The 24,741-nt window shown below is 43.0% G+C and overlaps 1 protein-coding gene across 1 annotated transcript in view; it reads right to left on the reverse strand.

Annotated features, from left to right (window-relative positions):
* The window catches only part of LOC147747319 (FRAS1-related extracellular matrix protein 1-like), a 1,022,199-nt gene that overhangs the window by 877,800 nt on the left and 119,658 nt on the right, over positions 1 to 24,741 (reverse strand). The window contains exon 8 of the mRNA XM_086953165.1: positions 3,087 to 3,431. Coding sequence (XP_086809291.1) covers positions 3,087 to 3,431 — 345 coding nt within the window. The remainder of the gene's footprint in view (positions 1 to 3,086; positions 3,432 to 24,741) is intronic.

Raw genomic sequence — 24,741 nt, forward strand, 5'->3', positions numbered from 1 at the left:
GGTTGAGATCAAACTGTCCTACAGGGCTGAAGGGCAAGTCAATCAGGTCAGTGTGTACGCCTTCTTGTTTTTTGTGGGCTGGTTTTATGGGCTGGTGGGCATTTTTTACCAAATTGCACTTTGGTACTTCGGTTCGGCAACTTACTAAGTTTTCCATAAATCGGGATTCGTAGCAATACTTCAAGTCAATTTCCCTATAATTGTCACGATTTCCACATTCTAAAAGAGAGATTTGTAGTTTGTGACCAAAAATATACAAGATTATTGTTATTATGAGGATGTGGTCATCATTTCCTTCTAGGTAGAGAAGTTTGTGTTTGCTGTTGGTGTATAATGACAGAGTATGCCTAACACCCTGTACGTTGCATAGTCTCTGCTTTTTCGACCGCAGGAACTTAGCTAATGAGTCCATAACATATATGAATATTAATTGCACTAAAGGGCATATACGGCAAGTACTCTAATGACCTGCTACTGATCAACATTATACGTCCTGCTCTAACTCGGGCTATCGGTCCAGCATACAACACCTCCAACCATTTTATTGTTATTTTACCCAACCATAATCAGTATATATGCAGACAGATATACATCTAGCTAACTGTGTGAAAGGCGCTCTCCCTTTTCAAGTGTATAGATCCACTATTTATGCCTGTGGTGTGTCAGGGGTTTTCTCTGGGACATGGAATAGTCATTGTATATTTCAGGAGGTGTTACAGTCAGGGATATATCCTCTCTAAATTGGATGGAATGTTGTGAGGAACATAGTAAGAAGTTTCTTGTTAATGGCTTTTCTTAATATCTTATAGTCAGAGTTCAATATAGACTAGACTGTTTATGATGTCATGTTTAGCTCTTCTGTACCTAGATTTAGGAGAAACACTATTTAGACCTTCGTTATTGGGGGATGATAGTACTCCTTCTGCGCGGTCAGCCTCGTTCACTTCAGTAGCTTTGGTGCTAGAATATCTAAATATGCTGCATGGGTCCTGACTTTCTGTCAATGGCATCTCAAGTCTATGAAGATGATCGGGGAGGATTGGGTCTACAGCTGCATTTTCAATGTAATCCTTGACCTCCTCAGGTAAGGCCTGCACCCTGGGTTATATCCTGTAAAGACCATACAAATTCTTGCAAGGTTATATTCAACCACTCAACTGCTCTTGTGAACACGTAAGATTGGAATTCTTCTAGCATAATTCTGCCATGTCCTTGACACTGCTTTTAACTGTCTCTAAAAAAATGTTTAATCACCTCTCCTATTGTACCCTGGAACACATGTTTTTTTAGGGTTGCAGTCTTCAAGAGGAAATGGTGGATCTCTGCCCTCTCCATCTGTAATCCATCAGCAACAGAATATGATCCGATTGGTCTTGCAGGGGTGTCCAGCTTGCAACACCAAGACATGAAGTGACATGAGACAGTAAATCATGTCCAAAGTGACATGCTGGTTAGGAACATGTGTATATAGGGTTTTCTGGTTTGTATATAAATTAATGACACTCCAGTGTAAGCTGCCTACTTTATGTAAAGTGTCTGCCCTCTCTTTAAGACTCCTTTCCACATTAAGGTAAGTTTTCTGCAAAAGGACTACTTGCGCACCCTTTCTCTTGACAAGTATGGACTTAGCCCTTTCTGCAGGGTCATCCACAAACCTTTAGCCTTTACCCTCCTGTTTTTTGAAAAACTTATAATGGGGCGGGGTTACTGTAAGGGCGTGATGTACCCGAGTAGCTTCAAATCTGTAATCAGGTTGAAGGGTTTATCCCACTTTGTTTCACTCTGCAGCAGCAAATCCTCTTCAGCAGACCTCAATGCAATAGTATCCAGGCTCGTGGAGCTCTCTTCGGCTACGGCTTGCAGCCTCATGCGCTGGAGGTTTTAGATTTCTAAAAAGTTGTCTAACTCCGAAGGCAAAAATATTCATCGGGTTCATAAGCAACAGGTTTCCCATTGATGACCTCCAGGCCTTGACATCCTGCCTCCCCCACTCTGAGCTTTGCTGACAGCTTCAACGAGACCTGATCGAATGCTTCCTGGCAATGCAGACTCCTCTGTCGCAGCATGCTACCTTGCCCCACTGAATTCTACCTTCTCCTGGAATTTTTCCATGAAATTCTTCAAATTCCCAAGGTAAACCGAGACCAGGTCCAATCCGCCTCATGAATCTGCACAATGATCCATCGCTGTCAAAATTAACTTTTTACTTTGCACGACCAGATACCCGCAGTTGTCACTTTGATTTTTTAGGCGCTGTTTTTCACTAGATTTTATTTATTAAACTGTTCTCTATTTTTCTAAAATATTCTGGGATTTTTCTTGTGTTGTGTTTTTACTTTATATCTGCTGCATAAATACTTAACACAGTACCTCTAAGTTCAGCCTGACTCCTATTGTGCCAGACTACCTGAGGATTAAGACAAGGTTAATTAAGTGACTTTTGTGGTTCACACCTGCAAGGTGTGTGGTTGTTGCTTGAGTAGGGTTTTCACCCCCCTTTAACAAATAACCCAAATGCCCACAGGGTGGAATTTTGTTGGCAAACGGGGACCTCTAAAGCAGGTAACACCTAAAAGAGGTTTCTCTGGGTACTTGACAACACATATAGTGATGACTGCATGTGATAGTGCAAATTTATTTCTTGAAATACATGAATTAATTTGTAGAAAGAGAACTAGTTGGAAGCCTTGCCTGTTTTGGAGGAAAATTCTCAAAGCCATTTGCCTCCCCAAGAAGTTGTTCTGTTCATAAATCAACAGTTTTATTAAAATAAAATTGCATTTGAGATTCACAAAACATTTGTTGATACTCAGAGCGCAATTGACTCGCATGTACTTGAATGTGTAAATTAATATGCTCCCTGATGTAAGGAGTGGGTGCTCCAGGGCAAACCTGCTGTGTGGTGTTTATACAATGCAAAATATACTAAATGACTTGGAAAGATGTCAATATAACAACAATAGCTAATGTAAATTTTTCATTGTAGACTCTAGGCTGCTTGAATGCTGGTGATCAATCATTTAAGCTTGAATTAATTTTGCTAATAGTTAGTTTACATCCATGTATAGCAAAACGCAGTTCATTACCTGTGATATCTGTGAAGTGCTTCTTGATTAACTGTCCAGCTTTAGGTTGTTTGGTGATCTTGTAAAGAATATAATCATCACTTGAATCAAAATCAGAGGCCAACAGCATGTGATTTTCAACAAGAATGGTGTCCCCCTCGGCAAGTTCAAAGGCAACATTGGTTACCAGAAAAGGAGGACTGTCGTCTTTTGGAAGAATGTTAATGGGTAATTTGTGCCTGATACTGTGTTTTCCATCAGATATCCGGAAGACTATGTAATCCTTGGTGGTGTCGCTGTCATCATGATTATAAATTACAACTCCATCCTTAATATCTTGGACTGTGAACATAAAGCCTTTGCCCCCTGGAGATAATCAGATAAGAACAGATTATTACATTATGAAAGTAAGAATTCACACAGAAGACTATATTTTGAACCATTGCCCTTGCCATTTCAAAGCTGCAGTAGCTGTGCCACCATTTTGTACTTAAAAGATAAATTGTATATAACCAAATCCTGGGGAAATGTATCAGAGCAGGGCATTTTAATTCATATTCAAACATAACAGTTGCAAAAGTACCACCACTTATTAAATGAAATGACCAAAATAAACACGTTAGGCTTGGAAAGTAGTTTTTACCTAGGGCATTCTGCCATGTTGCTTCTTTTTATGTCGTTTTTTAAACTTTTGATCATGTGCTTTACCTCCTATAAACATGTATGTTATTATGAACAAGTAATGTTATGTTATCGGGAGTTTTATTGAGCGCTCAGCTACTCAGGCAGAGTGTCCCGGCGCTAACAGACCTAACACAGCATAACCCAGGCGGCAGAAGAGGAGTTAGAGACAAAACAGCCACGTTTTAAGCTCTTTCCTGAAAGATGCTAAATTCTCGCTCTTTTCTCAGAGCGAGTGGCAGCGCATTCCAGGCCTGCGGCACCAGATATTTAAAGGATCGGCCCCCGGTCTGTGCGCGCCTAATTGCCGGGACCCTGGCCAATGACAAGGCAGCCGATCGTAAGGCTCTGGATGGATGGTGGAAGACAGCTCTCATCTGCAGATAGAGAGCCCCAATACCATGAAGGGCTTTAAGCGCAATGGTAAGGGCTTTGAACTTTATGCGTTTCCGGATTGGGAGCCAGTGAAGGGACTTCAAAAGGCCGGTGGCATGAGAACTGCGGCCAAGGCCGAAAATTGCCCGTGCCGCCGCGTTCTGCACTACCTGTAGACAAGACAAAAGATATTCTGGCAGGCCGAGGTAGAGTACGTTCGCATAATCCAACCTCGATCCGATTAGGGCTTGCACCGTTATTTTCCTATGGGCAGTAGAAAGGAGAGGGAGGAATTTCCTTAACATTTTCAATATCCCAAAACACTGCCCAACCAGACCAAGAATCTGCGGATTCAATGAGAGACAATTGTCCATCTTGATTCCAAGATTCTTAGCTACCGAGGAGTCAGAAGAGGGAGGGTGCATCCCTGCGGGCCACCAGGTCTTCCATCCGGGGTCACGGGGGCACCCAAAGAAGAGGAGCTCAGACTTGTCGGAGTTACATTTCAGCTGATTTAGTTGAAACTAGGCAAATACCGCGCCCAAACAGCTCTTAATGCTTTCGCCATCAAAGTCTATATTCCTACCACATGTGAAGAGAAGCTTGGTGTCATCGGCGTTCGAGACAATCTGGGCGCCAAAAGTCTCTGCCAGTGCCGCGAGGGGGGACATGTAGATATTAAAAAGAATGGGTCTCAAAATCGACCCCTGAGGGACTCCCACCTCCAGAGGCGGCACTGCAGCAGAGTACGGAGGAGCCCAGACTGTCTGTTGTCGGTTGGAAAGAAACGACTCAAACCATCTGAACACCGTTCCCCGAACACCAATCTCCAAGAGTCTTACCAGGAGGCGGTCATGGGGAACGGTGTCAAACGCCGCCGAAAGATCTAATAACACTAGAAGTGCTTTCCCTCCATTATCTAGGACTTCCTTGATGGCCTCTGACACCTCCAGCAGTGTCGATTCCGTGCTCAGGTTAGCCCTGAAACCGGACTGGGTGTAGTGCAAGATCTCATGAGACTCTACAAAGTCGGCCAGGACAGAATTCACATGTTTTTCAGTCACCTTGGCCAGGACCGGAAGCAGCGAAATAGGCCCATAATTGGCATGGCTACTGGGGTCTAGGCATGGCTTTTTTAGGAGGGGGAGAACCAGCGCCTGTTTCCATGCTTGCGGCATAATTCCCGTTTCCAGCAACCGATTGAGAATAGGATTGACAATCGGATTGACGACATGTGCGATTTTAGCTAAAAACTTAGCTGGGTATGATTCAAGCGGGGAGCCGGATCTCATTTTAGACAAAATTTCCGGAGAGGATTGAGGCTCAATGGAGGGAAAAGTCATCAGAATGGGCTGTCCAGCGGTCGCTACAGGAGTACCAGGTCCTGGATTATGCACACCCCCTTACCTCCGCAGCTGGAAAAGTATCCTGGATAATAGTGATCTTATTCGCAAAGAAGCTTGCCAGTTGGAATACCCAACGTTCCGAAAAGGAGCACTTGGGCGTAGTGGCGGCCGGTGAAGTAAATTCCTTCACCACCAAGAAAACTTCTTTGCTGGTGTTGATGGCCTCCTCAATTCGTCTGGCAAAGTAGGCTTTTTTCTCCAGATAGATTTCCCTATGGTAGGCCTTGATCCAGTACTTATACGCATCCTTCAGAGGTTCCAGATAGCTTACTCTCCATGCTCTTTCTGCTTTCTTACAAATCCTATGGCTGGAATTAAGCGCTGGGGTAAACCATTGAGCAGAAGCGCGGGACGCGGCCTTAAAGGCCCGCTCGGGCAGCGCCAGCTCCTTCAAACAGCGTGCAGGCCACATTTGGAAGAGATTAATATCTGCCTCTATGTCACCCGACAGCAGACAAGGGTGGTTCATCAGATATTGGTCAATCATGTCTGGTGATACTTTATGGAAGGCACGGGGAATCTGTGATGAATGCCCTTTATCCCTAATGGTGGAGCCGGATTTATGCAGAATATCAAAGGTCACCAGCATATGGTCCGACCAAAGTAATGGCAAAGGGGGGGGGAACTCTAATGAGGGCGGTAAAGAAAATTTGGTAAAGCGTATGTCCCTTGTTGTGCGTTGGTAACGCCAGGTAGGGCAGTAAGCCCAGAGGCTCAGTGGAGTCTAGAAGCTTGATCGTATCTACAGCCTCCACATCATCAAAGTGGATGTTGAAATCGCCGAGGAGTATGCAGTGTTTAAATTGCACGCACAGTGACGAGATCACAGAATAGAGTCCCTCATGGAAATATCCAATGGGGCCCGGAGGTCTATAGACCAACAGTCCCGCACAGGATTGGGCTGGTTACAATAACAAGCAGAATCCCAATGCTTCTGCCCCCTGAATGTCCTCTGTTGGTATTATAGAGCATTTAAAGCGCCTGTCTATCACTAGAGAGACGCCCCCGCCTCTGCCCGAGCTCCGGTCTTTCCTTAACATAAAGTAATTAGGGGGCAGAGCATTGGCAATGTCCGGCCCAGATGCCTCACCAAGCCATGTTTCTGTCAGAAAGAGACAGGCTGGTTTAGAGTCAGACAGAAGATTGAATAGGTCCTGGGCATGTTTGCTCACTGACTGAGTGTTCACAAGGGCACAGCTAAAGGTATGTTTAAAATGATCCGTCCCTGACGTTGGAGCACCTGTGTGCCTCAGCTCCCAGGTATTTCCTGCTGGCAGGACTTCGCTAAGTGACCAGCCACACCACGGGGAAGTCAGAGCCACCCTCAAAAGAGTGGCCCTGAGGTGTACAATCACTACTACAGGGGCATCTCAGGCTCAAAAGTCGCGCTGAAGAAGTATTCCAGCCCAACTTACAAGGTGAAAAATATTGATGTTTAGATGATTGACTTCAAATCATAACATTCTATTGGCTTCCTAGAAGGTGCAACTATTTTCCAGCTACAGTTGTCTTTGACTTCCCTTGGAACTCAGAGGTATAAAATTACTTGATGTTGAGAATTAACCACATATACTTTTATGTTATATATGGTTCCTGATTCCTCTTCCTCTGGCCTACTGTTCTCATGAATCACTTTGCAGAAGCAGAGGACTCATATGAAGCTATGCACAAAAAGACCTAACTTTCCCTACCTCCTCCAGCTGTAATTATTAAACAATATATTCCTGGTGTCCTTTGAATGTAGGCATATTCTGCCTCTTCCACCAACTCTTTTAAAACAATCACCTCACATTTTGCCAGTCTCCTCACCCACCCATGTCACTTTCCTTGTCCTGCTGCCCTCCCGCATCACCTTCAATAACACCCTGTCTGGAAGCAGGGCTGAAGGTATTGCTTAATGCTTGGGACTTGCCACTCTTGGTGCGAAGGGGTTTGAGTCTCTGTACTATCTATATGGAAGTTTTAAATGAGAAGAGAGCAGACTATGTGACAGTCTCCCAACACCCAACTATATTTCCCAGCTGGCCATAAACTCTCACGTACTATGGTGACATGGCATTCATGTTGGACATCTGGGTAAAACTCCTCTTGTGGCCCATGGCACCTTTGTTAGACAATGCGATACAATGTTGCTGAAGCCAGGACCTTGCTAAGTGGATCTAGGATTTCCTTTGCTAAAGACCAGTTGCTTCCTTGAATTGTATTATAGGACATTGGGAATACAGTGCAGTATTTCTGGAAGTCGTGTTTGAACTATTTTTGGAATGTTAATATGAACTCTTCTATGACTGTGGCATTATATTTTACTAAGGGCCTTATTTAGATATCAGTGGATGGGTTACTCCGTCACAATGGTGTTGGATATCCTGTCCACCAAAATATACATTCCTTTATATCCAAAGGCATTTATATTTCGGCGGACCGGAGATCTGTGATCATTGTGATGGAGTAACCCATCCGCCGAGATCTAAGTCTGGCCCTAAGTGTTATCATGTGATGGAAAATAATTTTTTTTTAGATGGGACTATGAGGCCGATTAAGAGTGTGAAAGGATTGCCACCGCCAGGCGTGTTGTGGCGATCCCTCCGCCATCGAACCACGATTCACCGCCCACCAGATTAGGATGGTGGGCGGATCCAGACCGCGATCGTGGCGGGCGCAAAGACCGCCCGCCACGGTACCGCCACAGGCAATCATCACGATTGCCTGGCGGAGGGGTCTGCATGCGTAAAATGGTGGCGTGCCTAGCAGGCACTGTCTGCCAAATTACGATGCTGGCTACAGCCAGCCTTTCCTTGGGGGTGAAACTGCCATGGAAAGGCTGGCGGGGATTGGTTTTGGGGGCCCATTGCAGGCCCCCTGGTGTTGGGGGGAGGTGTGGATGCACATTCCCCCTACATTTCACTGCACCAAGTGGCAGGGACCGTGTGGTGCCTGCTACATAGTGCAGTGAAATGCACAACCTGCATTTTTGACATTGCGGCGGGTGCTGCAGTCAACAGCACCCGCACAGTGTTAAATTGCAAGATGTGACTGCCATGGTGGCAGTCACATCCAAATTTGGAGTGAGGGACTGCCGCATACATGGCGGGCGGTCCTGATCCCCACCACAAAGTCGGCCCGCCATCATACTGACTCTCTATGTTGACCATTGTTGCACTGACTTTGCCCCTTTCGTGCACCTGGAATTTTTAGGTTTTCTGATCACCCGGTTTCGGACTTTTTACTGTGGGTGAGTCTCACTATCAGTGTCTCACCCACGGTAATCACATGGCAAATGGACTGTGTGTGTTTACCACCAGTGTCCGCCTTTTAAGATAAGGTCAATGCGAAGCGGTAAGGGGCACTTGGCTATCGTGACTCTGCAGGATTAGGATTTCACCTGGGATAGGCATCATGAGGGTAGTGTACACTATTAGAGAAAGTCAGTGTGCTATACTATTTTGTCTGTAGTGGCACCCCATTATACACATAGGGTGGGAACTGCATTAGAGTGTAGTTTCACTTCTTGTTGGCCTACAGAGACAATTGACATCTTGAATTAGAGTACAAGAAAACCAAATATATAAGCTCCAAAATGATAACTGTACATCCTATGGGTCATTCAGATTGTACATAGTTTCCTGGTCCAGCTCAGAACCAGGAACCAGGCCTTGTGTCAACATGCGGTGTCCAGGTTAATTACATTTTCTCAAGCTGTAGGAACAAATGACACCCCACACAAAAAGAGCAATTAGCACTAGTTATCCCAGCTCCTGATGAGGACAGGGGTGGGATTGGAATGTTCTCAATCAATCACTAAGCTGTCACGATGTACCAGGAATGGGCCTGTTCAAGCCCACTGAACAAAGGGGACTGCCTGGACAACTGAAACCAACCCAGAGGGGGCCTCTCTTTGAAATTCCAGTGTGCATGTCCATGGCAGTGATGTTAGCGAGGGGTGGAGCTGAGACCCCAAGCCAATGTGACCAGAGGCTCCTAGATGACACCATCTTGGACTGTCCCAGCATGCTGTACAGGAGGGTTGGGACAGGGTTGAAGAGGTGATGTGGCACCATAGGACTGGCCAGGGTTGCCTGTCTTCTGGAACTTTATGCTTCCCTTTAAAAACACTTGCACAAGGAAAAGACTCTCTCTTAACTGACGGTTTTTCTACGCTTCGCTGCTGGATCCTGAGACCACCAAGGGGAACTGGAAGGAGAAACCCCTGCTGGTCCTGGAGTCAATTGGACAGAGACCTTGGTCCTGTGTCCAATTGACTCCAGGGCCAGTGGGTCTCTCTGAGGGCCAGTGAGGCTGGGCCCCTTATACCAACTGAGGACCAGCTGGGGGAAAGCCCTGGACTCTTATCTACAGAATGCAAGACCAGGAGTAAAGCTGGTGCAGGGAGCCAGGAGACCCATCTTCTTGATTATTGCACCACTTTGGAGGGGAGGAGAGTTGCTGCAACTACACCTGGTGGATAGAGCTCATCTCCAGGAGTAAAATGAGCTCAGGATTGTACAGATCGGCCCATCGTGGCTCAGAGGTATGGATTTTAAAGTTTGATGGCCTTTGACCTTTCTGCCTCAGAGTGCATTAGGCTCCACTGCCCTGCTGGTAAATTCCCCTGGGGTGGGCCAGGGTCCGGGGGACGGTACATGAGTGGGGCCCCTACTTCAGTTTCATTTCTTCATCCAGGGACCCATCCCCTTGGCGTATTTCTGTTTTAGGGGGCCAGGACCACAATCCAAGACCCCCGATCCCACCAAGAAGAGAAAACAGGACAAGTGCAGAGGAGCACTATCACGCTCCCCCACAAAGGTTTGTAGGGGGCCCAAGACCACATACCTTACCTGAGGAAGAAGTCACAGAGGGATTGCGATGCTCCCCCGCTAAAGCAGGAAGAGGCCCAGGACCCCATCACTGGGCCCGAGGTGATGAGGAAAAAAGAAAAGGTGAGTGCTGCCGCAAACTCCCCAACTGCAGCTGCCATACAGCACAAGACCTGCCTCACTGGGGCGTGCATGGGAGAAAGGACTGCTGATCCTGTGGCCACACACTGCAGTGTGGTCTATGTGGGAAGCCGGCTGGGGCAGCCCGGAATGGGCTTCCAAGGATGCCACACGGAAGTGAAGCTTTCGGGGTGCCCGGGTGGAATTGGGCACCCCTACACCCCTTAAAGCATAGGAAAAAAAAGGCTTCACGGCTCGCAAAGCTCAGCGAGAGATCTGATACTATGTTATTCACTTCTCCTCAACAAAATCGCCCCATAACGCCTTTGTGGGGCCCAGTTATTTGGAATAAATTTCTGCTCATATCTCCGCTTTTTGTGGCCACAGAATGACTGCACCACCACCAATCACTTCAGCTCGATCCCACTTTTTGCCTAAAGGTACTTTCAGAGTCCTCACTTTAACTTGGGGACCCCAAAATTATCACCTACCCTCAATTTCAATGCCTTTTCAAGCACTCCCGTGGCTGGAGCATTTGCTCTTCAGCTGAGAATGTTATGTCCTCTATGGGCCATGTGTATGATAACATTCAGGAACTCCTGAAAATGCTCAAATGTAATGTTGTTGTTAGTACGCCTTCTAGGGGCTTACTGTATAGTCGCAATGCAATGCTATTTCCATGTGATACCCTCTGCATGTGATACACTCTAGGGACTGTTTTTACATTTGCAGCTTGATATTAGAACCACAGAAGAATACTCAAACACAAGGTTTATTCCTGATAAATGCTTTATTGGGTTTCCATAATAATTGCAAATGTTTTATTGCTCACTGCAACTACAATGTTTTTTTTAATTATCACAATAGTGATAATGATTTCTGAGAATGTAATGTGTTTATTACAAAACAAATGACTGAACTCACTTGTGATGTTTGGGTGACCCCTCTAGGAGGCCACGAGCCATCATGCAATGTCATCTATGGTATGTTCCATCTTCCAATGTATATATTTGTAAATGATTGTGCAGTATTTGGTAATGTGAGCGTTATAAAAGTACTGACTGGACAATCATGTATACAGTGTTATTGTTATGTACCGGTGATTGGTGATTACTAGCCCACACCACCTCCCTGGAGTAGGCCTTGGACTGCTCCGCTTTGCTCCCCTGTGAAAGTCCGGTGCTACAAAGTTGTTTTTAGTTCCCAGTGAGGTTAATTGTGGATGTATTACTTGTGATGGCCACACAACTAATATCCCAATTTCGAACAATCATTCTATGTATAAATGTCAAAACATTTGATATTAGGGTTCTAGTATATTTACACGCATTGTTGCATTAAGCAACAGCAGAATATTAACCTTGTTGAATACCCTGAAGTTCTACAATAGTAATTTTAAAATGATAACTGATCTTCCACAGAATATGCCGAGTGAATAAGTGTGAGATAGTTATCCAAGACTTAGAGAGATGTGTTAACGAACAGATATTTAAGGTACAAAGTCGTTGTATCAGACATTACATGTTTCTAATCAAGGAACAGAGTAAAGTATATCCATTCACTATTAAAGTAAAGTGCACAGCCTTTCTGTCAAGCTACTAAATACATTTATTTTCCTTTAGATAGCCACTACATCCTGCAAACATCATTGACTAGCAGAATGTACAAGTCAAAGTGGGGGATTCCAACACTGTTTTCTCTTTTATCATATTCCCCTTTCTCTTCCTTTCCCACTATTTCCATTTCCATTTTATTGCATTTGTATCGCGCATAAATCACCCGAAGGTCTCAGAGCGCTAGCAGGCAAGGGAACCTCATGTCCAACGGATCCAGGAAGTAGAGTGAGCTCATCTGGCTAAAAAAGCGGAGTTTTTAGCTGTCTTCGGAACTTCACATGATCAGGCTCTAGCCTGATCTGAATGGGGAGAGAGTTCCAGGCTTCTGGGGCGGTTTTACTGAAAGCTCTGTCACAATTTCTGACTGTCCGAACTCTGGGTACAGAGAGAAGGGCCTTGCTGGAAGAGCGTAGCTTTCTGACTGGGACGTGGGCCTTGAGCTTGTGTTCAAGATAGATAGGTCCATGACCATTTACAGATTTATGGACTAGGCAGCATAATTTAAACTTTATGCGCTTTTGTATGGGTAACCAGTGCAAAGTCTGGAGGCAGGGGGCTGAGGGGGTACGAGGGGGTAGATCAAATACTAGCCTAGCGGCAGTGTTTTGGAGGACCTGCAGTCGATTCAGTAGTGTTGAGTTGATGGCTGAGAAAAGAGCATTTCCATAGTCTATCCTGTTAACAATGAGTCCTTGGACTAGGGGCATACGTGCTGAAAGTGGGATCCATTTGAAGATCTTCCTCAGACTGCGCATCTGGCCATAGCTATTACCCACAGTTTTCCTGATGTGTTCAGACATGGTTAGCTTATCATCTATGATTACTCCAAGATTCCTGACAGAGGGCTTGGGGGCTGGGCAAGGACCGAGGGAAGCTGGCCACCAGTCTGGTGACCAGACTTTGTCGGCTTTGCCGAACAGCATGACCTCAGTCTTTCCAGCGTTCATCATAAGGTAATTCCTGATCATCCATTATTGTATGCTGACCATACAGTTTTTGAACCTTATTTTTGTATCATCAGGGTTTTGATTGATGGTAATGAGGATTTGAGTATCGTCAGCGTAAGATACGGTTCCAAAACCATGTGCTCTGATGATCTTCGCAAGGGGGGAGACATATAGATTAAAAAGGGTCGGGCTCAATATGGATCCCTGTGGGACACCCTTGTCATTTTCATAGAAAATGGAAGAGTGGGAGCCTATCTGGACCCCGGACCGTCTGTTGCCGAGATAGCTTGTCAGCCATTGAAGTGCGGCGCCTAGCCCTCATAGTCCTGTGAATGCGGTCATTGATTGAGGTGGTGTGAAATGGAAAAGTGCATCACCACAGTTAGATTCTGAGCACAAGGGTAGAGCTTCCCAGTATTGCTTATCTAACTATCTGCACCCAGGTAGCTCTGTCACAGAATGAACCCAGATTAAATTAGTTTTTGTCTACTAAGGTCATAACATTCAGCTGGAGATCAAATAAGAAATGCCCCAGTTCTTCTGAGTAAAATGCAGAATCTGTGCTGCTGTTTTAACTGTTTTACACTTTGAATCATACATTGAATTTTGTGACCTTTCCTCAGTGTTTTCCCCTCTATTTGGAAGGCCATATAGAGGGTAGTCCCATGCGGTTTTCACCTTCCAGTATACACATTTGTAATTTTGTCTGCGTATTTAGTTTGCATGTAATAAAGTACTTTTTCGTTTTGAAGAAAATGCACTGACTGGACACATAATCTATGCAATGTTATTTGTTTTGTTACAGATTTCATTAGTAGACTGCAGGCTACCATTATGCAATAATCTTTTATTGCTGGCCCAACATGTCCTTTTTGAAGTACAGTAACAGATCATAAAGCTGTAGAATATTTAAAACATATAAACATCCGGTGCCTGCAGTCCTAATCCTCTTTTATTCGCTGCTCCTTGACAGATAAGCACTTTTGGTTATAGCTTCTTTATGATTATTTACAGACTACTTTTGATATATAACTATTTACCTATCTTGCTTTTTGTCACCTTAATCAAGCGCTGGCACAATCCATGTCCCAGAGCTCTGGCATTTCACATCCAGCCTTTTAATCATACCTGTTTTTTTAGGTCGAGCATTCAAGACCTCTTGTATATACTTTACTATATACTTATATGTGTATGTACTTTGTTGGCTCTGGAGATCAGCCCTAGGACTTGTCTGCTTCCGCTTAGAGACTTTTTTTTCAGTTTAACTGCCTCTATTTAACGTTCTTGATAGAAAATGAACAGAATTGCTTTCTGCTGAGGGACTTTATTTTAATTTTTCTGGCAACTGCCTCTATTTAACTTTCTTGATAGAAAACGACCAGCAGAGGTCAGTAAAATACCAGAATCACTTTAGCATTCTCTAGAATCCAGTCCATAGAAATTGTCTTCCACGAGCACTCGTAGACAATAATATTTGTTTCAAATGTTGTATTCTCAGTGATATGACCACCGAAGGCCCTGATTTTATATTAAAAACAGAGCTTTGGCCTATATCATTTCCTGCTGAAAGGGAATATTTCCCTCCATGTGTTCCCATAACTGGTGTGTCATGCAGTTTGGTGCTTACTTTCCCTCCATGTTAAAGAACAGTAGATGTTTCACCACCCAGGGTAATGTGGTGCATAGCTAAATACATATAAGGTCCCAAAGGCGAGACCAACTGCATTGCAAATGCTTGCTTCCACTGATGTTGCGGTTGCTACCTCTGTTCCCAGCGCGATCGCACATTCTTTAGACATTTGCCAGTATGCCTTGTTACTACTGCTGTACTCAGCACATTCACTCACCTTTGGCATTTGTCTGCAGGGTGCGGAAGTGGAAGTCTCTGCTCCGCGGTCGTGCCTACAATAGAAGTTAAAAGAGGACATCCGCCTCTGGGTTGATTTTGTGTGAGGTTGCCAGGCAGCGTCACGTTAGCTGGTACGCATTGCCAGACAACCATGCTGACACTGGCTTGAAGCTGCAGTCCTCCCTTTGTGTTTCTTCAAGTTATGGACAAAATACTGGAGTGACGCCCATTGCTTTGCTATCACTGGTATTCAAGTGAATCCCAGGTAGGGGTTCTGCAAACTTCACTTTTAAACACTGTGGCATAATTTGGGGAATCAGAGCCTCTAGTGTGCTCCCCCTATTGGTGCAAAAAGCTACGCACTATAGATTTGGAGCTTTTGCTGCTCTGGCATTTATTTATTTATACCCATCCTTTAAAGGGCAGTTTATTTATACTGCCTGATATATATTTGATATTCTGATTTCTTTATTAACATCAGTGATAATGGGTTCAGTGATAGAATATCGATGTTAAGCATGAGCGAATTTTGCGGATCTCGCGTTCGCGAATTTTGCGGATTTGCGGATTCGCAATCCGCAAAATCCGCGAATTCCCGCGAATTTGCGGATTTTTTTTTTTTGTGTTCGCCCGTGTTTCTGCCAGTTCGCGAGGGTTTTGTACACTTTCGCAAATTGCGAACTTACCTGTCGGGTCGCAAGTTTCGCGAACTTGTTGTTTCTACGTGTCCAGCCTGTTTGGGACACTCTTCTTCATCACTGCCACTCTCTGTCACCACTGCCACTCTCTGACTACTCATGCCACCCTCTGGCCCACCCATGCCACCCTCTGTTTCATCACCACACCCTCTGGTTGTCCAGTGTACATTATTTTCGGCAAAGCAAAGCACACCTTCCCTGCCTCAAGTGACCTGAATTAATTTGGGGCTGATTAATGTGTCACAGAATATTTTTTTAGCTGGCACCTGCTTCCTTAGTGCGCCCTGATTAGTGATCTTTTGCACTTGCTAAGTGCTTTCATTGTTGCAAAATTAGTTACAACACCTGCCCTGCCCCAACTGACAATAATGAATTAGGGGCTGATTAATGGATTTTAACTTCCAGCCTGGCTCCTGCTTGTCTCCCTTAGCTGTAATTCAGGACCTTTGTGGCATATGTGTAACTATTCTGAGGTTCAGAGCAGGGTCACATAATAGTTTCAACTGGCAACTGAACTCTGGAGGGGCCCCTCAGGAAGCACTACAGGAAATGGCTACTAATGATGAGCCTGAACTTTTGAACCTGGTAAGTAGTTACTTTCAGTTTTGCTAAAATCGTATTTCTGCAATTTTGCACTTATTCGCGGGGCGCGAACTCACGCGAACTCACGCGAACAGTGCGAGCAGTGCGAGCAAAATCTGCTGCTCGCGGATTTGCGGATTTTGCGGGAGATTCGCAAATCTCGCGGATTGCGGATTTCCCGAAAATCCGCAAAATCCGCGAGCGGAACGGATTTTCCACCCATGCCTAATCGATGTAAAAAATATTGAAAAATCTAGATAATAAAAATATCAACTCCCATAACTACACAGGTAAGTACAAAAATTTTGAATCAAAAATATCGGTGTTAAAAATATAGATATACAAAATATCGATGTTAAACTATATTTAAAATTAAATAATATAATTAAATATAACATTAATATTAACTTTAACAAAATAAATTCAATTAAATATACATTTTTACAAAATATTACACATACACGTAATTAAATAAATTGTAAATTTGTAAATTGTTGTGTCTTGTAAAGCGCACTGCTACCCGGAGGCCTCGTAGCGCTATAGACCGCTGGGGAACCCGTCCTGGCTTTCCCTGTGAGATAGTCCCTCCTGGGGGTCTCCAAGGTGAAACCAGGCATCCCCGGCGTTTGTGTGGGGCCGTTGTGGAGATGAGGCAAGCTAATGCCCAGAGTTGCCGAGTGTGCTCCCTGGTCGGAGTAGGCACCGATGCGAGAATTATCAGTCCGCTGATCCTGGTCCAATATAAACACACAAACAATAATTTATACATATATGGGTATATTAACTTTAAAATAATTATTAAACTATTCTCTAATTTATTTTAAAACTTTAAAATTGTATACAAATAAAATATATATAAATAATTTAAAATATTTAAAAAAATCCACACTAGATTACAATAATAACAATAATAATAATAATAATACTGTCATTTGTAGAGCAACAACAACTACCTCAGTAAGAGGTGTCCTGGCGCTATAGCAACTGGTGGTGCCCCAGGCATCCTGCGTTACACAGAGTGTCCATAGGGCTACTCCTGGTTAAAAAAACAGGTTTTGGCTGCCCTCCTAAAAATGGTTTCAGAGGTGATTTGGCGCAAAGCGTTTGGTAAGGCATTCCAAAGCATGACAGCCTTATTCGGAAAGGATCTGCCCCCTAGCCGAGCTTTCCTAACTCGTGGGGTGCATAGCAGGTTCTGGGAACCTGAGAGGAGCGAACGAGGCTGCTTATATGCGCTAAGCCTCTGCTTCAAATAGAGTGCAGGATCAGTGGAATGCCCGAAAAGCTAGGGTTAGGGCCTTAAATTTAATTCTATTATTAACCGGCAACCAATGCAATGCCTTGAGATGCGGAGAGATATGCTGCTTGAATGGGACATGTTTATTCAATCTTGCAGCCACATTCTGGACCATCTGCAATTTATCTGGTATGCTGGGAGCCCCAAATACAGGCCATTTGCGTAATCCAGATAGGAGGTTATGTGGCATGGACCACCGACCGGCGAGAATTTTCTGGCAGAAGATGTAAAATTTTACGCAGGTTTCTTAGACTGCCAAAACAGGCACCTGCCACCTTTTGAATTTGGGGTGAGAATGATAGGTCTGCCTGACACTTTACACCCAGGTTTTTTGTGCAGCCTGCTGGAGCGGGGGGCAGCCCATTTCCTCAGGCCTCTGCGGCAGGGGTTGGCTGTTACTGAAGAACAGCACCTCTGTTTTGTCTGCATTCAGCTTGAGTCTGTTGTTGTTCATCCATTGTGCTATATCTTTTAAGCAGCTTTTAAAATTCTCAAAGGAGTCACTCGACAAATCTTTAAAAGGGAATACCATCTGGGTATCATCGGCATAGGAGATCACCTTTACCCCCCAGTTGGCAATCAATGAAAATAAAGGGGCCAAATAAATGTTCAAGAGCAGTAGACTCAGGGCCGAACCCTGAGGGACCCCACACCATAGGAGCTTGTGATTGGATTGATGTGGTTGGAGTGTCGCTCTCTGCGTGTGCTTATGAAGAAAAGACTTAAGCCATTGCAAAGCTGTGCCCTCGATCCCCACATCCTCGAGGCTCTGGATCAGAATAGAGTGGTAAACCGTATCAAATGCCGCAGATAGATCCAGGAGCACCAGCATGGCCAATGCCCCTGAATCCAGCTCCAGCCTGACTGAGTCCGCCACCTCAATTAGCGCGGTTTCCGTGCTAAACCCAGCACGAAACCCAGATTGTGTACCATGCAGGATATTGTGGCTCTAGATATAGTTGGCCAGTTGTTTCTGTACTATTTTGTCAAGCATCTTAGCTGGTGCCGGTAATAAAGAAATCGGTCTATAATTATTGAGTTCGCCGGAATCACCATTAGGTTTCTTTTTAAGAGGAAGGAGTGTAGCATGCTTCAATAAATCCGGAAAGATGCCTGTAGTCAGGGAGGTGTTCCATATTTCAGACCGCACTTGAGAGGAGAAGTTAGCTAGCTCCTTCCATAATTTCGGAGGGCACGGATCTCCTGGTGAACCTGATTTGCAGCACTTGATAGCCACCAGAGCATCCTTCTGTGAGATCAGAGTGACATTTGAGAGGAAGGGCATGGAGTTTTTCTTTAAGGCCGTGTCAGATTTATCTGTTTCAGCAGAAGTTGAGAAGGAATTGTAAATCTTTCGGATTTTGTTATCGAAGAAATCTGATATTCCCTCGCATAACACCGTTGATGGTTGAGCGTCGATCAACAACTCGCAAGGTTTGAGAAAGGCAAATTCAACTTTAAAAATAACTTTGTCAGATTTGTTGGCCTCCTCAATTAATTTAGCTATGTACTCTCTCCTGGCTTTCTTCATTGATTTATGCGTTTCTTTTAAAGATTTGTTATATGTAGCTTTCACTAGGTTTTCATAATCCACTCTCCACAGCCTCTCAAGCTGCTTACATCTGCTTTTCATGTTTCTCAGTTTTTCCGAGAACCATTAACACCATTAAACTATGAAAAATTATTTAAACTTAAATTGCCCAAAACAATCAATGCAACAGTAGGAAAAGTGTTGGATAGTGGAGAGGTAAAAATTACTATTTCCACTCCAGTGAGTTCAACAGTAGGGAAAGTGTTGGATAGCAGAGAGGAAAAATTACTAGTCCCACTCCAGTGAGTGCAACAGTAGGGAAAGTGTTGGATAGCAGAGGGGTAAAATGTACGATTCCCGCTTCAGTAATTACAACTCCAATGAATGACACAGTAGGAAAAGTGTTGGATAGCAGAGAGGTAAAAATTACTATTTCCACTCCAGTGAGTTCAACAGTAGAGAAAGTGTTGGATAGCGGAGGGGAAACATTACTATTCCCACTCCAGTGAGTGCAACAGTAGGGAAAGTGTTGGATAGAAGAGGGGTAAAATTTACGATTCCCACTCCAGTAGGAGCAACAGTAGGGAACGTGTTGGATAGCAGAGGATACAAATTACTATTCCCATGCCATTGAGTGGAACAGTAGGATGCGTATTAAATAGCGGAGAGGTAAAAATTACTATTCCCTCTCCAATGAGTGCAACAGTAGGGAAAGTGTTGGATAGCGGAGAGGTAAAAATTACTATTCCAACTCTAGTGAGTGCAACAGTAGGGGAAGTGCTAGATAGCAGAGGGGTAGAAATTACTATTCCCACTCCAGTGAATGCAACAGTAGGGAAAGTGGTGGATACCGTAGAAAAAAACAACTATTCACACTCTAACACTTAAAAAAACATTTTATATATTAAAAAATAAAAACAGTATTTAAAATTAATAGAGCATATTAAATAAATTAAAATAAACTGTACTAAACTTATAAAAATAACACAGATTTTATAATATTAATTACATATAACACTTACAAATACTATTTAAAATAAAATAATAAATAAATGTACACATAAATATTTCTTTTGAACTAGAAAATATTTACAAACAAAACAACTAATCACAAAATAAATGTATTTATTTTATTTCCTAACCTATAACACCACACTAATAACAAAACACTTAAAAAAATTATTTACATATTTTACATAATTAATAATCAATTAAAGACACATTTGTAATAAAAAAAACTATAAACATGAATTTACTAAACACACTTTAACACTATAACTTCCAAAACACAAACACAAATTAAACTATAAAATTATAAAACACAACTAAAACTTATTTTAAAATTAAAAACAATTACTATTACCAACTAATAACTAAATAATGCATCCATAATGCATGCTCCAGAAGATCTTCCAAAGGATCACCGTCTCAACCAGGAACACGTTCACCCAGGCCCTCATTGCCAGCCGACTTGACTATGACAACGCACTTTACGCTGAAACCACCAAACAGCTCCTGAACCACATCCAGGCCTTCTAGAACTCGGCGGCAAGACTCATCCTTGACCTCCCAAGAAGAACCAGCTCTCAGCCCTCCACTGGCTGACCATCCAGGAAAAGCTGCCTCTTCAAACTCCTGACACACGCCTACAGAGCCCTCAAGACTCTGGCAGACATGGCAAAATGAATTAGCATTTATGTTGGAATCACAAGATTGTGTTAAGAGCAGAATTGGTTCCAGTCCTTCAGAATGTAAGGGCAGATTGGCATTCCAGCTACCTCAGGGACTTTAGCAATTGGAAATTGAATCCAAATGTTTTTAGTCTGATTCAGGAATGATGGGGTCCAGTTTAAGTAGTCTTGTTTGCGAGAACACTGACTTACCAGGTTCCCAGGCACTGCAGTTGGAGATCAGAGATGATGGCAGTGGACACCTTTCTGCAGGTTAAGCAATGGTGGTTATGCTTTTCCCCCTGCTCCATAATTCAGAATATTGATAAAATTAAGGGCAGAAGATTACAACATTATTCTGGTGACCCCCTTTTGGAATTCACAAGTTTGGTTCCCAGGGGTGATGGAGCACACAGAGGCTATACCCTGGTTGGTCCCGGTGACTTTCTATCTTCTGATAGATTCAGCATCCTTTGCTTCTAGAAGGGAAAATGAACCTTCTTGTTTGAAAGATTTCAGGGGTATAGGCAGCTATTCAGGCCTTACCAAAGAAGCTAAAGGTCTATTTGATGAATCTTGGGCACCGGGAGCTAGGAAGAGATACAAGGATGTTTGGAAGAAGTGGTGTAGTTGGTGCATGGAAAGGGCTTTTGATCCTGTAGAAGCTCCTGTACCCGAGGCAGCCAATTACCTGGTGGTTTTGTACAGTTCAGGGCTCACATATAGAGCTATTAACTGTTATAGGTCAGCTATTTCTGCTGCTCATTACTTACTCACACATTTTGTGATTGGGAGTGACCCTCTAACTAGAGTGATGAGGGATGTAAGACCAAGGAGACCTCCTAGGGCTTGCTATGAGTCTTATGGGACCTCAGTATAATTTTCAAGTTATCTACTTCTTGGCCAGGTAATAACTACCTTTCTGTTAAAAAGATTTCCATGAAGCTAGCTACTTTGCTTTTCTTGATTTCATTCAGAAGGATATCTGATGTTAAAGCTTTGGACATTTTGAATATATTTTATTCTCGCTGAAGGGGTACACTTTGACATTTGGTAGTCTTCGCTCTAGTAATGAAATGTTGATTCTCCTATTAACATGCAAAGATAATCTTGATTTCATTAAACACAACAGAGGCTAACCTTATTCCACCCTCCTCACCCTATGAGGAGAAGATGGATTAAAGAAAAGAAAAAATGATAATATATAAGTGTTAAGGGGAATATAATAATAAGATTAAAATGTTTGTTTCTCGGAATCTATCGGAATTATCTTTTGTTTGATGTTTTCATGCATCATAAGCTCATAGAATAATTTGGAGTTTTGTACTTCCACACAGTTCATTATAAAGTTTGCCAGAAGAAGTTATCCTGTTTTATTGCAGCTTAAAAGAGGATTATGACTGTGTCCACTGAATGTTTATATGTGTTGAACATTCTAATGCTTTATGATGCGCAACTGTTCTATAAAGGACATGTTGGGGCAGCAATAAAAGGTTTTTGCATAACGTTAACCTCCGTTTGCATGTTAAACAGGAGAATCTCCATTCTCTAGCCCACAGCACCTCCATGAGAGAGCCTTGGATTGCTGAGCCTTGGTTTCACTGTCTCACTACACTGAGAATCAAATGTTAACAGGGGCCCTTAGATTCCAGTGCCCCAGGACACCAGAAACAAAATGCCACCCTTTTTACTATTGAGAACCAGTAACTTCTGCACTAGAACCCTCAAAGCTGTGCACGTCAGCGAGAGTGCAGGAAAGAAGATGAGGTAAACAAGGTTGCGCGATATTGTTTGTGGTTGCTAGGTAACATGGAACATGGCAGTGACATTACGTAGCGTAGGAGCGTTGCGTGATGACAAGGAGTCGTGAGAGCGAGAAGACGGAGAGAATGGCTGTGTGAAGGAGTTCTGAGAGGAGCGGCAAGGACGTCAGGAGGTTCGGAGGAGAGCCGGTAAGCGTTGTATGCAGGTTTTAAATGTCGCTGCGGGAAGAGAAGCGCGAGCGAAAAGAACAAGGTCTGAGAGCCATTTGGAAAAAAATGAAAAATAAGAGAAATTACTTAGACCTGTCCACAACAGTACTGCAATAGAAAGTTACTCGCTGAGTCCTTTATCAAAGCTGGCTCCCAATGAAACGATCGATGAATGCATGCAAGGTCAAAGAGTCAGTTAGTAAAATGAAAATAAAATTGACTCAGACCTGTCCACAACAGCAGTGCAATAAGAAATTACTTTGCCAGTATTTTGTCAGGGAAGATGGTTTCCAATGAAACAATCGATCAGTGCATACTGTCCAGAAAAATCAAAAGAGTGAAAAGATGAACAAGGCCTCTTCAAAAGAGTATTTCCTCAAGAAAAAAAATCAAGTAATCCATAGTTTGTAGTAAGCAAAAGAGTCTCAGTCTCAATAGAGTTAAATGCTAAAGTCTTAGAGAAGATTTGAGTATGAGTAGGTCAATGTAATAAAGTTCTCAATAGAAAATAGAGAAGTAGAATAAGTTGAAAACTTATCTTAGTGGAGTCTTGAATTCATTTGTCTTGGAGGGTTCTTCAAGCAAGAAATCAGAGAGGACACTGTAATCTGGCAGTTGAAAATAAATCTTGATTGAATATGAAAGTCTTTGGTAGGATGTGGGTTCAAAGAGGGCTGACTTGACCACCTCGTCGCCAAATTTATGTTGCATCCAATGAAGACAAATCCAATTCAGTAGGTTAGATAAGATTTATTCAATAGAACAAGTTCAGCTCTCAAACTGCCAGAGTGTCTCTCTATCAAGCTCCAGTCTCAAGTGAGCAGCAAGAGCCTAAGCATTCTAGAATTGCTAAGCAACGATGACATAGAAGGAGGGGCTTAAAGGAGACGCATAACATTACAACTATTCAAAAGAAAACACAATATGTAAAAATGAGTATAAAGATGAAGAAGAGTAATACAAGAGATATAACACTGGCTTTATCATAGTCACTGTCTACAAGACACCAATTACCTTGCAATTCATTCAATAAGTTATATGTCAGACCTCAAAGGAACACTAGCAGAGGAATAGATCATGGGGCTATATTAATCAGTTTACCAGTGTTTGACGACTTTAATCTTTTCTGTTGTATTGCTACAGAAGTATGTAACGCTGGTGAGCTGTCATATTATGAAGACTGAAATCCGACTTAATGGAAGAGAATTATGTGAAAATAACACTAGCTTCCATGAAAATGAACAGACACAAATATAGTGGAAAAGAGTTTGAAATTGTTAACTTTTGGGAAATCACCATTATGATAAAAACCACAATGCAAGGGAAAAAAAATTGAGAACCAAGTAAAGATATCAATAAGTGGAGCTTCAATATAAAGTACAAGAACTTTGAGAAAGTGGGTCTTTGTAACACGTGTCGGTAGTAGCTCTTAATGTGTTAATGTAGCCAACATGAACTGGGCATTCATTTCTACAAGACGCTTTTCGAAAAACTGAGTTTTTAAAGAAGTAGCACATAATTAAGAATACTGACTTAAGATGTGTGGAATGATTGTTCTCTTCCTTTATCCTCTATGAAATACCTTGCACATGATTGCCTTTTTACCTGGTGTGATTAATTTACTCTTTTTATGCTGGTGGTACACCCAGAATGCCTGATGCTGGAGCCTAGTCCCTTGAAGTCTCTTTGATAATTCATTTTCGATTTTGGTTGACATACTGCTTTAAAACAACTATTGGTGAGCATATTAATTGCCTATGCTTCCTTGCAAGTTACAAGAACTTGAAGCTCTAATATGTTGTACCTGAAATTATGCTGATTTGTTCCTGCTGATGACTGTGTGTAATTATAGGTGTTGCTAATAATATGAAAGTTTCTATGAATGTGAAAATACATGTTTTCTAATTGCTCTTATAACCGCAGGATGAAATATAATTTGATTACTGTGTTACTATTGATATATAATTCCTGTCGATTTGTTTGCCTGCTTAACTTTTTCTTTGGTCGTAGCTTTTGAAGAGTAATATAATTTAAAGAAGCCCATATGACCTGAGGAGGGTCATGTGTATGCCTGGCATACTGAGACAGATACATTGATGCTACTTATTACTGTCTTC

This window comes from Lissotriton vulgaris, chromosome 1_1 (assembly GCF_964263255.1).
Source record: "Lissotriton vulgaris chromosome 1_1, aLisVul1.2, whole genome shotgun sequence".
Taxonomy (NCBI): domain Eukaryota; kingdom Metazoa; phylum Chordata; class Amphibia; order Caudata; family Salamandridae; genus Lissotriton; species Lissotriton vulgaris.